General features: G+C 36.9%; 1 protein-coding gene across 1 annotated transcript; it reads left to right on the plus strand.

Moving 5' to 3' along the window:
- Positions 1-6,310: 6,310 nt before the first annotated feature.
- LOC103723943 (cysteine-rich receptor-like protein kinase 2) lies at positions 6,311-12,899 on the plus strand. The gene is made up of 7 exons (XM_008815040.6): positions 6,311-7,239; positions 9,655-9,780; positions 9,877-10,004; positions 10,950-11,163; positions 11,255-11,486; positions 11,628-11,778; positions 12,334-12,899. Exons 1-7 carry the CDS (start codon positions 6,492-6,494, stop codon positions 12,646-12,648), a joined length of 1,914 nt encoding a protein of 637 aa, XP_008813262.3. The 5' UTR covers positions 6,311-6,491; the 3' UTR covers positions 12,649-12,899.

The raw sequence follows: 12,899 nt of genomic DNA on the forward strand, positions 1-12,899 counted from the left end.
GCAAAAATTCGGTTGTAATCTGCGCCTCTATTTTCGAATCAATATCTTCGAAAGCTGGTAGCACGAATTAACGCTGGATCTTCGAATGCAAGCAGACTTCTACCAAATCCTGTCTCGTCTTTGACAGAGTCTGTATTGAAGTTAATAAAGCAAAGAAGCTTGATCCAATTGGTCAATGTTCATTATATTAAATATAGAAAATAAAATTAATGATAGGTCCCCCGGTATTCCATTTATTTTGTTAACTATATATTGTATCTTGATTTGATGACCATAAAACAACTTTGGTCACTATATGTAATGTGGGAGAAGAATTAAAGAAGTCTCATTTATTATATTAAGGTGCAAATTCTCTGCATCTATATGGTGACTCTACATATAGCAATCACATATCTATTTATGCATTCACCGTATGGAAGATTGGAAATTATTGCTAATTTCCTCCAGGCTACCGCAGGGATAGGTCCATGGTGGCGTGTGCCCTATTGTAGAAGAAATTAAGGACAAAGCTCTTGGTTATTTATTGATTATATTAAATCCTAACATTTAGTTTTTCTATATAATGAGATAGAATAGTTCTATGATCACTATATAAAACACCGGACATAAAATTTAGAGGATCTACGTAGTTTGTTGATTTGATCAAAACCCTTTGTTTTTTCATAAACAATCATAAAAGTGTTATGTATAGATTATATGGAACATCGCAAGCTCTAAAGAAGAAAACCCCCCCTCTTAAGGTCATACCCTTTAATTTAATAGTCATTTAGTTAATGTGACGACTTGTGCGAGCGTGTATTTAGTCCCACATCGATTATTCGCTGAAAAGATCTTAGATACTTATAAAGAATCAAAATACTTAAAAAATATCTTCCGCCTAGATTTAGTCCCACATCAATTATTCCATACCTTGGTTTGATGTTCTTTACAAGATATTCTGAATAGTGTAATCGACTAGAACATCCATCCACGTAGATGCATGCGCACCACCAGATCTATGATTATGGCCCCTCAGCGTAGACCACTAATATATTACATCTATCGTCAAAGACTTATTTCAAAATCCAGTTTGCATACTAAATCTTTATATTTTGATCTGTTACAATAAGACAACATTTCATAAGCACATAGACAATTCTCAATAATGGATTGTCCCTGAATTGATTGTGTCTCATCCGCCAGGGAGAAACTCAGCCAAACGGGTAGCAAGAATTTTAGTGATGACGAGAGGCCTTCTTTCCTCGGGACGAGGGCAACGAAAATGAAGTTGATACATGTCAAATCAAGTGTCCCATCTATTGGAAGTAGAGTTTTTGAACCAGAGCTTTTAAAAGCAGAGCTTTTTGAAGTAGGGTTTCTATAAAAAGTTGTTTGTTGTTTGATAACTACTTTTCTAAAGTGTTGCATCACTTTAACACATGTTTGGTAAACAAACTGAAAAAATACTTTTGGTATGACAAAATGACTATAAAAAACATTACATAATATTATACAACAGAGCATAATAAAATATAATATGTACTAATACATAAATATATAAGATAATAATATTATAATATAGTAATATAATATTGTGTATTATAGCATAATAATTTAATATAATATTAAATTATTTAACATAACATATCAATATATTATGATATAATATAATATTATATTATATTTATAGTATAATACAACAAACAATTATTAAAAAAATATTTTATGTAATTGTTATATTTTATTACCAATATTTTGGTAAAAAAAACAGCTTTCAGACCGAACCTAAAAATGCTTCTTTTGGAAAGCTTCAAAATAAATTTTCTTCCAAAATAACTACTTTTAACTTTTAAAAAAAATAAAATAATTTTTTAAAATTTTTATTAAATATTTTTATTTTATCTAAAAATATTTTTTGGAGCACCAAAGAGCTTCCAAAGAGCAGCCTTGGTTCCGCCAAGTGAGAAAACAGAACAGTGAATGTTGTCTGAAGACAAAATATCTACAAGAGCTGCAAGGACCGCACATCGATCCCCATACAAAAGATTCCCGTCCACGGAAAGTTGCAATAATGGAGTTATCGTGTCAAACTAAGAATCCAATCGAGCAGCCACCATCTGACCAAATAATTGTATTTAGACAAAACGACATGCTTTTGGCTCCCTCCGAGGCGTGGAATCGGTGCAGAATATGCACGAACGCTCGTCGGCATCAGGAGGATGAATAGCTTCTTCAACCCAAATGTCTTTGCATTGCATTAAATTTGTCCAAAACGACAAGTCGTTCGCCGGCCCTCCCTTGTCGCCCATATAAATAGTCTGTAGAAAAAGGAGACAAGGTCCACCCCCATTTTCCATGCTTAGCGTTTGTTATCTAGAAAACATCAATGGGTGATGACATACGCATGATCGCAAATATATGGAGTCATGGACGACGATATGGATCATAAATTAATAAAAATTATAAATAAATGAACAGCTCTGGTGAACAGCTAGCTTTGAGGTAGATGGGATATGCATATGCTTGGGTGAGAAGTTCTGCCTTTCGAACGAATCCAACGTTGGATCATTCATCACATAGATCTCAAAGTGATTCGTACTCTATGACTTGCTACTTGCATAGGACTTAAAGCGGTCAGCTAATGATCCAATGGTGGATTGGCGTGAAGGAGGGGAGTGGGTTGATCACTAGTGATTGTTCTAAAGTAGTGTTGCTAGTGCAAGTTAGTCAAAGTTGGCAAATGAAAAATATGTAAAAAAAATGTCTTTAGTGGAAGCCAATGTCCTAGGCATGTATTTTAAGATGTATCGGAAGTCGGCCTAACGTTATCAGCAGGACATGCCAGCTCTATGAGCATAGCATAATAATGCAACGGAGAACTTGCATAGTAATGTTATGTGCATGTGATTAACTTAAATACTGTAATTTTAAAAAATATGATCTTATTTTAAGCAACATAATCTTTTGTTTTATTTTTTTCATAAAAAAAACTGGAATGGGAGGAAGTTCAATATGGAGGATCCAAACACTCTTATTATTTATTCTCACTTTGAAGCTTTACGATGGCTTTTCAAACTATCGCAAACTTCAATGCAAATGATGGTGCGGTTGCATTTTTAGTATATGCTGAATCAATAATGCTAGCTTGCTCTGCGAGAACTTGTACGGCATGTGTTTAGTCCCACATCGGCAATTCACTGAGTGGTTCAAAGTAAATTTCGGCTAGCTTTTTTGTATAAGGTTCTGAGTTGTAACAGATATTATCAAAGCAAATTCGTCCTATAACCTATGTGGACTAGAGAATACTGTAGCACGGGTATATTTGAGCTAACTACGAGTTGATTGTGTATTTATGATTAGATTTGAATAAATTTGGATCTTGTCCTTATTTGTTACGTGGATATTGGGTACTTATATAGGATCAAGGAATCCAAATAATACCTTTCGGCTAGTCTCTTTTAGGTGAGATCCTAAGTTATGATATTCTCTAGTAGATTGGCCAGCTGGAAGTGGAGGGTTTCGTCTCCAGCAGCAATCCTTCTAAATGTTGTGCTATGTTCCATTCCCATTTATACTATGTCTTGTGCGGCTGTGCCTTTATCTTTGTGAAAAACTCTTTAAAAAGAATTTTAGAGCCTTCTTGTGGGACACCAACTTGTTAGAAAGAGACCTCCTTCTAATCTCTTTGGAAACCATATGCCATCATAGAAGTAAAGGAGGACTTGGTTTGCATGTACTTCAGAACAAACAACAGGCTTTGTTTTGCAAGTTAGCCGCCCAAGTGGCATTACAACCACATTCTTTATGGGCAGAGATAGTGCATACTAAGTACAAATTTGCTGGATCTTGACTACGCTTAGGAAAAACCAAGGAAGGCTTCTGATATATGGAATAAATATGTAGATTTGGATCTAAGGTGCAAAATCATTTAAATGCCTATACGAAACCTTGGATTAATTGCTACACTTTAAGCCATTGGCTGACTTTCTTAAATGTGCATGATGATTTATCGAATCTGAAAGCGGCTCACTTTGTTACTTATGAAAAGGAACGGGATTTGCAGCCATTAGCCTACTATTTCAATACTAGCATGATGAATCATATTAAGCATATTCCTTCGTCTAAAGGAAATTGGTCCGATTAGTTAACTTGGAACTCTTCCAGATCTCTAATCCTTCTTTAAGGGAAATGTATTTGGTCTGTACTCACACTCATTGTGTGTGAGACGCCGATGTACCAAAAAAAAAATATATATATATCAAGTGGTTAACCACTTGATGCCCGGTCTCAATGGATATGAAAATTGAAGGTGCCAATGAGGGCGAGTTTTTTTTCTGGTGGAAACTAAATTGGTTGAGGCTGCCATGCAAATCTCTGCTTCATGATAGGGGTATTCTTTTTAATCAGAATTTACAGTGTGATCTCTGTCCTCAATCTATTCAACATCCACAGCACGTCGTAATTAAATGTTCTTTTGCAATTAACCATTGGCATATACTTGGAAGATGGTTTTCAGTTGATTTTGTACCTGCATCATTATCCGCTTATGTATTATTTTTGACTAAAGTTTGGCTCAAGGGGTCTCCAATACTATACGTTACATGGATTGCTCATTCTCATCATTCATGCAGGTTAATGTCTGGCCCTTTAATGAAAGACATATATATTATCTCGGATTTCTGTATTACAGGTATTCACCATTTCAGATATAAGAAGAGAAGGGAATATAATGGCATATGAAGTTGGATACACAAGAGGATGGCAGTTATGCCGTTGGTTTTGTATATTGTTTATGATGTATGAGGCTTTATTTTCCTTATGTTCTTTTTTTTGGGTAATCCAAATAATTCATACTATTTTAGTATGAGTACATCCACATAAGTCAGAAGATACAATATTGCGAAAATGAAAGGGGGTAACCTCGAGGATATCCGACAGCCAGCCACCAGAGTATTAGGCCATATTAGAGGCAACCTGGTCAACCGCCCTGTTCGCCTCCCTATATACATAGTTGGCATGAAAGGCAACACACCCCATCACCATTTTGTAGATGTCTTGCAACGACGGATGGTCGCCATCAGATTCCTCCAGGTTCTGAATCCAACTAACCACCAATGCAAAATCCCCCTCAAGTTGGATATTGTCAGCTCTCAATGTCGTCCTTGCGTAGATGATGCCCTCCTATGCAGCTTCGCTCCATGAAACAGATGTATCATACATGTGCCTGCCCCCAGCAGCCACCAATCTAGAGTCAGAATTTTTGATTATGAATCCAACTCCAACTCTATGTCCGCCGTCAGACACGCTCCATCGAAGTTGACCGTGAGAAAGCTCGGTGGTAGAGGCTCTCAAGGGATAAGGATTGTCCTAGACGCTACAGGAGCTGCATGGGAGTTACATGTGTCCCTTGTTATCCCAAGATCACTAATAGTCAATAGAGTAGGGTTAGAGGATCTCGGCCACTTAAAGTAAGGTTCTGTCCAGTACTTGCCTAGGATGTTGCTTTCTGTTCTCGAACACCCAAGTGTTTCCGACAAGCCAAATATGGTAGGCAATATAAGCAGCCCCAGCACCTTAAGATACCTTCCTCATAGTTCCTTTCAGTAGAGCCAAGAAGGCTACAATTGGTGTTGTATGGTGCATACATGTCAAATTTGCCCTAGACCACCTCTACAGTTGAGCTACCCTTGGGCACTGGAATAGTACATGAGCCACAGACTCCTCCAACAAGCACTCTACATAAGAAGAGGAGCCTCACTCCCTTCTATTTAGAACACTCCTGCTAGGGAGGCAGATCCATATCCTTTCTTAAAAAACAAACAAACAAAAAAAAAATAATATGATGGTGAACACACCAACCTCTACTTTCTTTATGTTCTTTTGCATCTTTTAATATACACACACAAAAAAAAAATGCAGCTTATTCTCACTATACAATTTTTTTTTAAAAAAAATAAACTTAATAAAAGTATTCAAGAATCTTCGGATTTAGATTGGATTGATAGCATTTGTTGCTAGATTAATTATTCAGGCTTAAAGTCTACGATCGCCCTCAACAACTTAATTAAATTATGAAGGAGCGGCCGACTCAACATGAATTATCTTACCCAAAGATTTCATACATACAATTATCTTAAATATTTTATTTATAGTCGCTGTAGTTTATTTTATATTTATTTAATAACATACTTTACTTTATAATATTTTCATATCATTTATATTTTTATACATATATTTAGTTACTTGAAGTACTATGAGTTGACTTGCAAGTCTTTTTACCGTGTCAAATCAAAATTAAAATTTCCTGTTTCCGATAATCCTATCCAGCGCCAACCAATGGGCAAACAGTCAAACCATCCAACCAGCAAACCGGGAACTCTCGAGCTCTAAAATCTAAACAGCTCCCACCTCCCATCCGTCTCTCCTTAAAAACGCGCCCCACCGTTTCGAACCCATCCGGAGTGGCACCCGGGAGCTTTCGTCGCTTCCTTCGAATCCCCTCCCCGTTCCCGATGCAACGCCGGCCCTCCGCTGCCGTCCTCCTCCTCCTCTTCGTCGCCGTATGGAGTACCGTCACCGGCGATCCCCAGGTCAACGTCCTAAACATCGGCTGCAGCCAGTACAAGGCCCCCTCCCCCTCCACCTTCTTCGCTAACCTCAACGCCACCTTCGCCGACCTCCGCGCCAATATCTCCGCCTCCGCCCGCTTCGCCACCGCGCAGCAAAGCTCCGGCTCCAACCCCGTCTACGCGCTCTTCCAGTGCCGCGACTACCTCTCCGCGGCCGACTGCTCGTCCTGCCTTGCCACTGCCGAGTTCCGCATCCGCAACTGCTCCGCCGCCAACGGCGGCCGTGTCATCCTTGATGGCTGCTTCCTCCGCTACGAGAGTTCCCCTTTCTTCGACCAGACCACCCTCCCCGGGAACCAGGGCCTCTGCGGCAACCGCACCGCCACCCCCGCCGGCGCCTTCTCCGCCTCAGCTGAGGAGCTCCTCCTGGATCTGAGCACCGCCGTCCCGCAGATAGAGAATTACTTCGCGGCGGCGGAGCAGGGCGGGGTGTACGGGGTGGCACAGTGCGTGAGGACGGTGAGCGAGAGCGGGTGCGCCGACTGCCTCCAGGTGGCGTACGGGAATCTTAAGGGCTGTCCGCCTGATGCGGAGGGGAGGGCCGTTGATGCGGGCTGTTTCATGAGGTACTCCGATAAAGCCTTCTTCCCGGCCAATCAGACGGTCGATCTCGCCCCTTACTTGAAATCAGGTGAACTATTTTCGATTTTGTCTATTCTTGGAATTTTTTTTTGGAAATAACGGCCCAAGCTCGAATCGCACTTAAAACGTTACCCTCTTCTTAAAACGGAGTTACTGCCGTTATTTGTGCGGTTGGCCCTTGAACTGGGTTTAAACGTCTGTTCTAAGATGGGGTTTTATCTTTCGCGGGGATGAAGGATTCACCCTCCTTCGCGCGAATCCGCCGTTGGATCATCTAGTGGTCTCTATGATATATGTACAGCGGATGAGTGACGGATTTTGAAGCATTTTGAGATCTGTGTGGTGGGTGATCCGACGGTGGATTCATGCGAAGAAGTATGAATTCTTCTTTTCCTTGAGGGCACATAGAAGTAGCTAGCTTTTGTTATAATATATACAAGAATGATTCCTGCACCGGAGAGATAATAAAAAATAAATAATATAAAAATAAAAATAATTTTATCTTTTGATTATATAATATAAATTTATATAATAGAAGAATAAATAATTTTTGGCTTCCTTTTTTAATGTAATTTACACGTGCTCGATTTTTTTGTGCACTAATTTACTCACAATTCTTTTTTTTTTTGTGCGTGTGGAGAATTATTTTTGCAACGTTTTGATTTTTTTTATTTTTCTTTTTGAAGAGTTCAACTAAAAATTTAATTTACTCTTAGAGAAAATATTATGAAGGAATTGCATGTGATATTTTTTCCGACTTATGTATGATTTTTTCTGCACCAATTTACTAATGTTTTTTTTTTACTTCCAATAATTTGCTCGTTGTTTTTTTATTTTTTTATACTTTTGTCTCGTGCGTGATTCTTTTTGTGTGCTAATTTACTCATGTTTTTTTTCTCTTTTTTTTTTGCATGGAAAAATATTACAAATGGGTTTCCTTTTTGAAGAGAATATTATGAACGAATTTTCTTTTTGGAGAGTTTTGCTAAAAAAATCTAATTTGCATGTGGAGAAAATATTATGAATGAGTTATGTTTTCTTTTTTATGCGTGGAAGAAAACATATGCACAAATTCCTTCTTTTACATCGCTTCTAAAAATAATTACGAAGAGTCGATTTTTCTACAAATTTCTTTCTATTTTTTTCTAAATTTGAGAGAGGAATTTCCTTCTTTTACGTGACTTTCGAAATAATTTAGAAGGGTCAATTTTTCTACTATTTTTTTCTATTTTTTTTGAATTTTGAACAAATTTACGCTCTCTTTTTGTTTAATAGGTATAGAGATTGTCATTGTTAATTTTAAGAATATTACTGCTAATAATCTATCGTATCACTGCTCAGTTCATCAATTATATGTTATGTTGAAGTCAATGATTAACTAAGTAGTGCGTGGGCCCTGATTACTACTATTCTATGTATTGTTCCTGTCTACCCCATCAAACCATTCAATCGTGTGATGATATTTGTCTAGGATTTTTCTATTCCAGACTTTTCGAAATCTTTGAGATTTGGATAATACCCATTAGTATAGCTGTTAAAAAGAGAAAATAATAAATAATAATAAGAAAAGTTGATATTCTTTAATTTATATTTAGAACTTGTTCGGTTGGAGGTAATGTGGCACGAAAAAATATATCTGATGTTAGGTTATCGTGTTTGGTATGAAAAGTGGATGTGAGAAAAGATAAAATAAATGTTAAATCTCAGGAGTAGTATTTGATGAATCTTAAGAATAGTATTTGTTTTTTCATATTGGACTACTGAATGGAGGTAGTCTAAAAATATCATTTCCTGAGAAAAATGCACTCACTTATATTATATTAATTTCATATTAATTATATTATATAATTAATATTAAATATATTAATATATTGATAAATGATAATATATTTAATATATTAATATACTTATTAATAAAAAATAATTATTAGTAATAATTAACACAAATTTATTAATTATCAATAAATCCAACATAGGATTTATTAGTAGTTATTATATTTATTTATATACCAAAACATACTAAAATTTATTTAAAATAAAAAATATATTTTTAATATATGTATAATTAATTTAAAAATATTTAAATTAAACAGCATTTATGAAACTCTATGTATAACTACTGCATAACCAATATTAGTAGTGTTTATGTAAGTGGGCCATAAATGACCAATAAATCGGTTAAGAAAAAAATATTATTATTCGAATTGTTTATTAAGAATATTGTTGAAAATTTAGCAATATTTTTATATAAGATTACCTCAAACGAAACATAGTAATTTTTTTCTGATATATTTTTTTATAGTAATTTGTCCACCAGCCAAATATGATAAAATTTAATTTTTTTGTAATTATTTTTTGGGATAAATGAGTTCTAAAGATCATCAGATTATTCCGTAATATGACATTCTCTAACCAAATGAATTGTCTTTGGCATATGAAATGGCGGTACATTGGAAATTTACAGGGAGTTCAAGCAAGAAAGGGGCCATTATTGGAGGAGTCGTTGGGGGAGGTGGGTTTCTGTTGCTTCTAGCCATTGCCGGATTCCTTTGGATTAGGTGGTCCAGAAAGCATGGGAAGACTGAGAGAGGTAAGGATTCTGATTTGGTGATGCACCCCTTTACTATCTTTTCCCTTAGTTTTTATTTATGAATTCAGTGATTTATTGAATAATTGGCCTCTGAAGGAGACATATTGGGGGCAACTGAGCTACGAGGTCCGATGGATTATCGATACGCAGATCTTAAAGCTGCAACAAAAGAGTTTAGTGAAGAAAACAAATTGGGAGAAGGTGGCTTTGGGGAAGTATATAAGGTAAGATGCCAAACATTTTAAATGCTAACTTGGTAAATATAAATGTATGCATAGACATAAAGCTTCATGTGTAAGAGTCTATCAAAATTATGTGTAACATCTCCTATTATCCTTATTTACAAAGTGGCCTAGGTATTATTGCTTTAATTCGCTTGGTTCGCCCTTAAGGTAAAACTAGTGGGTCGATGTGCAAATACGGATAAATAATGGCATTATACATAACTTCAATAAAATTTTGGATGTGATATACAAAAGAAAAACTTTAAATTATATTGACACCACTCAACTTTGGATGTGTCATAGAGACACCTCAATTTTAAAAAGTTTTGAACCGATCTTTCAAGTTTCTAAATCATTCCACAGTGGCCCTTCCGCTCATCTTTGTTAATAGAGTAGTGGCACATGACCATCACACGATAGCATAAAATAGATATAGGACAAAAATGCCCTTAAAATGTATTGAATCGAGCAGAGTCCTAAAGAATTTTAAGCGCTAAAGAGATCTCAAAGCATCCTTAGTATATGGCTCGTAATTAAGAATCACCTACCACATAGATCTCAAAGCACTTCGAACCCCTTTATTCATCAGCCTGCATAGATCTCAAAGTATCTTAGTATATGGTTCACAATCAAGGATCATCTACTACATATATCTCAAAGCACTCTGAACTCCTTCATTCATCCGTACAGCCAAAAAAATATTCATAGATGTTTGAAGCAGATGAGGGTATCTTGGTCATTTGCAATGGCAAGCTAATGACCTCAGCTGGTTGGGGAGCTTGAGGATCATTTTAGAATGATTTTGACAAAAATCGATGAGTTATATATTAAATTAAAATTTGATGCTGTAAATTTCTTTTTCATAATTCACAAATCTTGACATTCATGTTCTTTTATTTTTCACCAAACTAGGTTGTGTGTTTTAAGCAAGCCTTTGTGTGACAGGGCGTCCTGAAAAACGGCAAAGCAGTTGCCGTGAAGAAACTCACAATAGCTAATGCGAGAAGGGTACGCACAGATTTCCAGAGTGAGGTTAAGCTTATAAGCAACGTTCATCATCGAAATCTGGTTCGTCTTCTTGGATGTTCTACCAAAGGCCCTGAACTGCTTCTAGTCTATGAGTACATGGCAAACAGCAGCCTTGATAAAGTCTTATTTGGTACTCAACTGATATATCTTCGTAGTGATTCTTTGCACTATTTCTTCTTCTTGTTGCTGTGTTTGAGGCACCTCTGACATCTGCTTCTCAGGTGACAGACGTGGAATTCTTAACTGGAAACAGAGATTTGATGTAATTGTCGGCATAGCGCGAGGATTAGCATATCTCCATCAGGAATTCCACGTATGCATCATACATCGTGATATAAAGTCCAGCAATATACTGCTTGATGACAATTTCCAGCCTAAGATTGCGGATTTTGGTTTGGCAAGGCTTCTACCTGGTGATCAGAGCCATCTCAGCACCAAATTTGCAGGAACTTTGTATGTCTGAAATCTTACTCATTCACATTGTTTCAATCATCTATTGTTTCACATTGTCTTTTACTTTTAGTCAATGCGACAATTATTGGGTTTAGTTGGTATTTATCTTCAGCTTTCAGATTTTGTAATATTGTTGATCAGGGGTTACACAGCACCTGAGTATGCAATCCATGGACAGCTATCCGAGAAAGTTGACACATACAGCTATGGTGTTGTTGTCCTGGAAATAGTGAGCGGTCGGAAGAGCAACGATGTGAACCTTGAACCTGTAACTCAATACCTTCTTGAATGGGTAATTATTCTTCGAAAACTTTTGCTCTCTAATCATATGGGGTTTTCATTCTTATCGAAAATTAGACAATGACAAGTGGTTTGTCATCGAGGACTGAGTTTCTTTTTGTCCTTTTTTTTTGAGGAAATGGAAGGGTTCTCTCTGCTCATCCATATGCTAATTGTATGGTAGATGTAGTGGCAAGTAAGGGTGCAGAGAGAGATTATCAACATCAGTTTACTTTACAAAACTAAAATTTATCTGTTTTCTTTGAATCTATTCCTCAAAAATTTTCTTGACATTTGGTAAAACCTGTTAATGTAGAGGAATATATGCCTCATATATGGATTCATTTTTCTGATAGCAGACCTCTGAGCTCTGCTAATTTCTGCCAGCAAGACTGATTTCAGAATTTCAGAATTAGTCTCAAGTGGTAGGTGGATTGGCAACATGCCTCCCCTTCCCTGAAAACAACTACTTGCTGCTTGAACATTAACTACTTACAGTTTATGTGCTGAAGCTTTTCTCTGTTAGGTGGATGGATGCTTACAGTGCTGTTTTCCATTGGTTGGACAGGCATGGAAACTGTATGAGGATGACATGTTGCTCGAGTTGGTGGATTCATCTTTGGATCCAAATGAATATAGTCCAGAAGAAGTGAAGAGAGTCCTGGAGATAGCTCTGTTGTGCACTCAGTCCACAGTAGTTGCAAGGCCAACCATGTCCGAGGTTGTGGTGATGCTGCTGAGCAAAGGAGGGCTTGTTCTGCAGCCCACAAGGCCTGTCTTCATAGATGCCACAAGTAGAGTTCGTGGAGATGCATCCACATCCAGCAAGTCATCTTCCGCTTCGAATGCAGCATATTCGAACACGCAACCTTCAGCTCGGTGAACTTAGCATGCGTCCTGGTAATATAGAACGATCAGAGATGGATTATAGTTATGATACATGGTGCATTTGATGCTGAACAATGCAATAAGCTAGGGCATTGTGTTTACAATTTAATGAACTAGATATCAGGACTAAGAAGTGCATTCAAGATTGTAAATTTGCAGATTGATAAAGCAAAATAAGGTAAGATCGATACATGTAGCTTCCCCAGCTGACAATATATGAATAAGATGATTTATGGATGGGCCAAA

This window comes from Phoenix dactylifera, chromosome 10 (genome assembly GCF_051530095.1).
Source record: "Phoenix dactylifera cultivar Ajwa chromosome 10, Ajwa_hap1_PhDact_Kaust_v1.1, whole genome shotgun sequence".
Taxonomy (NCBI): Eukaryota; Viridiplantae; Streptophyta; class Magnoliopsida; order Arecales; family Arecaceae; genus Phoenix; species Phoenix dactylifera.

Excerpts from the sequence above, each read along its gene's own strand:
- LOC103723943 (XM_008815040.6), top strand. The coding sequence starts at position 6,492 with ATGCAACGCCGGCCCTCCGCTGCCGTCCTCCTCCTCCTCTTCGTCGCC. Across the intron at positions 11,164-11,254 it reads CCTTGATAAAGTCTTATTTG|GTGACAGACGTGGAATTCTT; the intron begins GTACTCAACTGA and ends TCTGCTTCTCAG. Across the intron at positions 11,779-12,333 it reads CTCAATACCTTCTTGAATGG|GCATGGAAACTGTATGAGGA; the intron begins GTAATTATTCTT and ends TTGGTTGGACAG.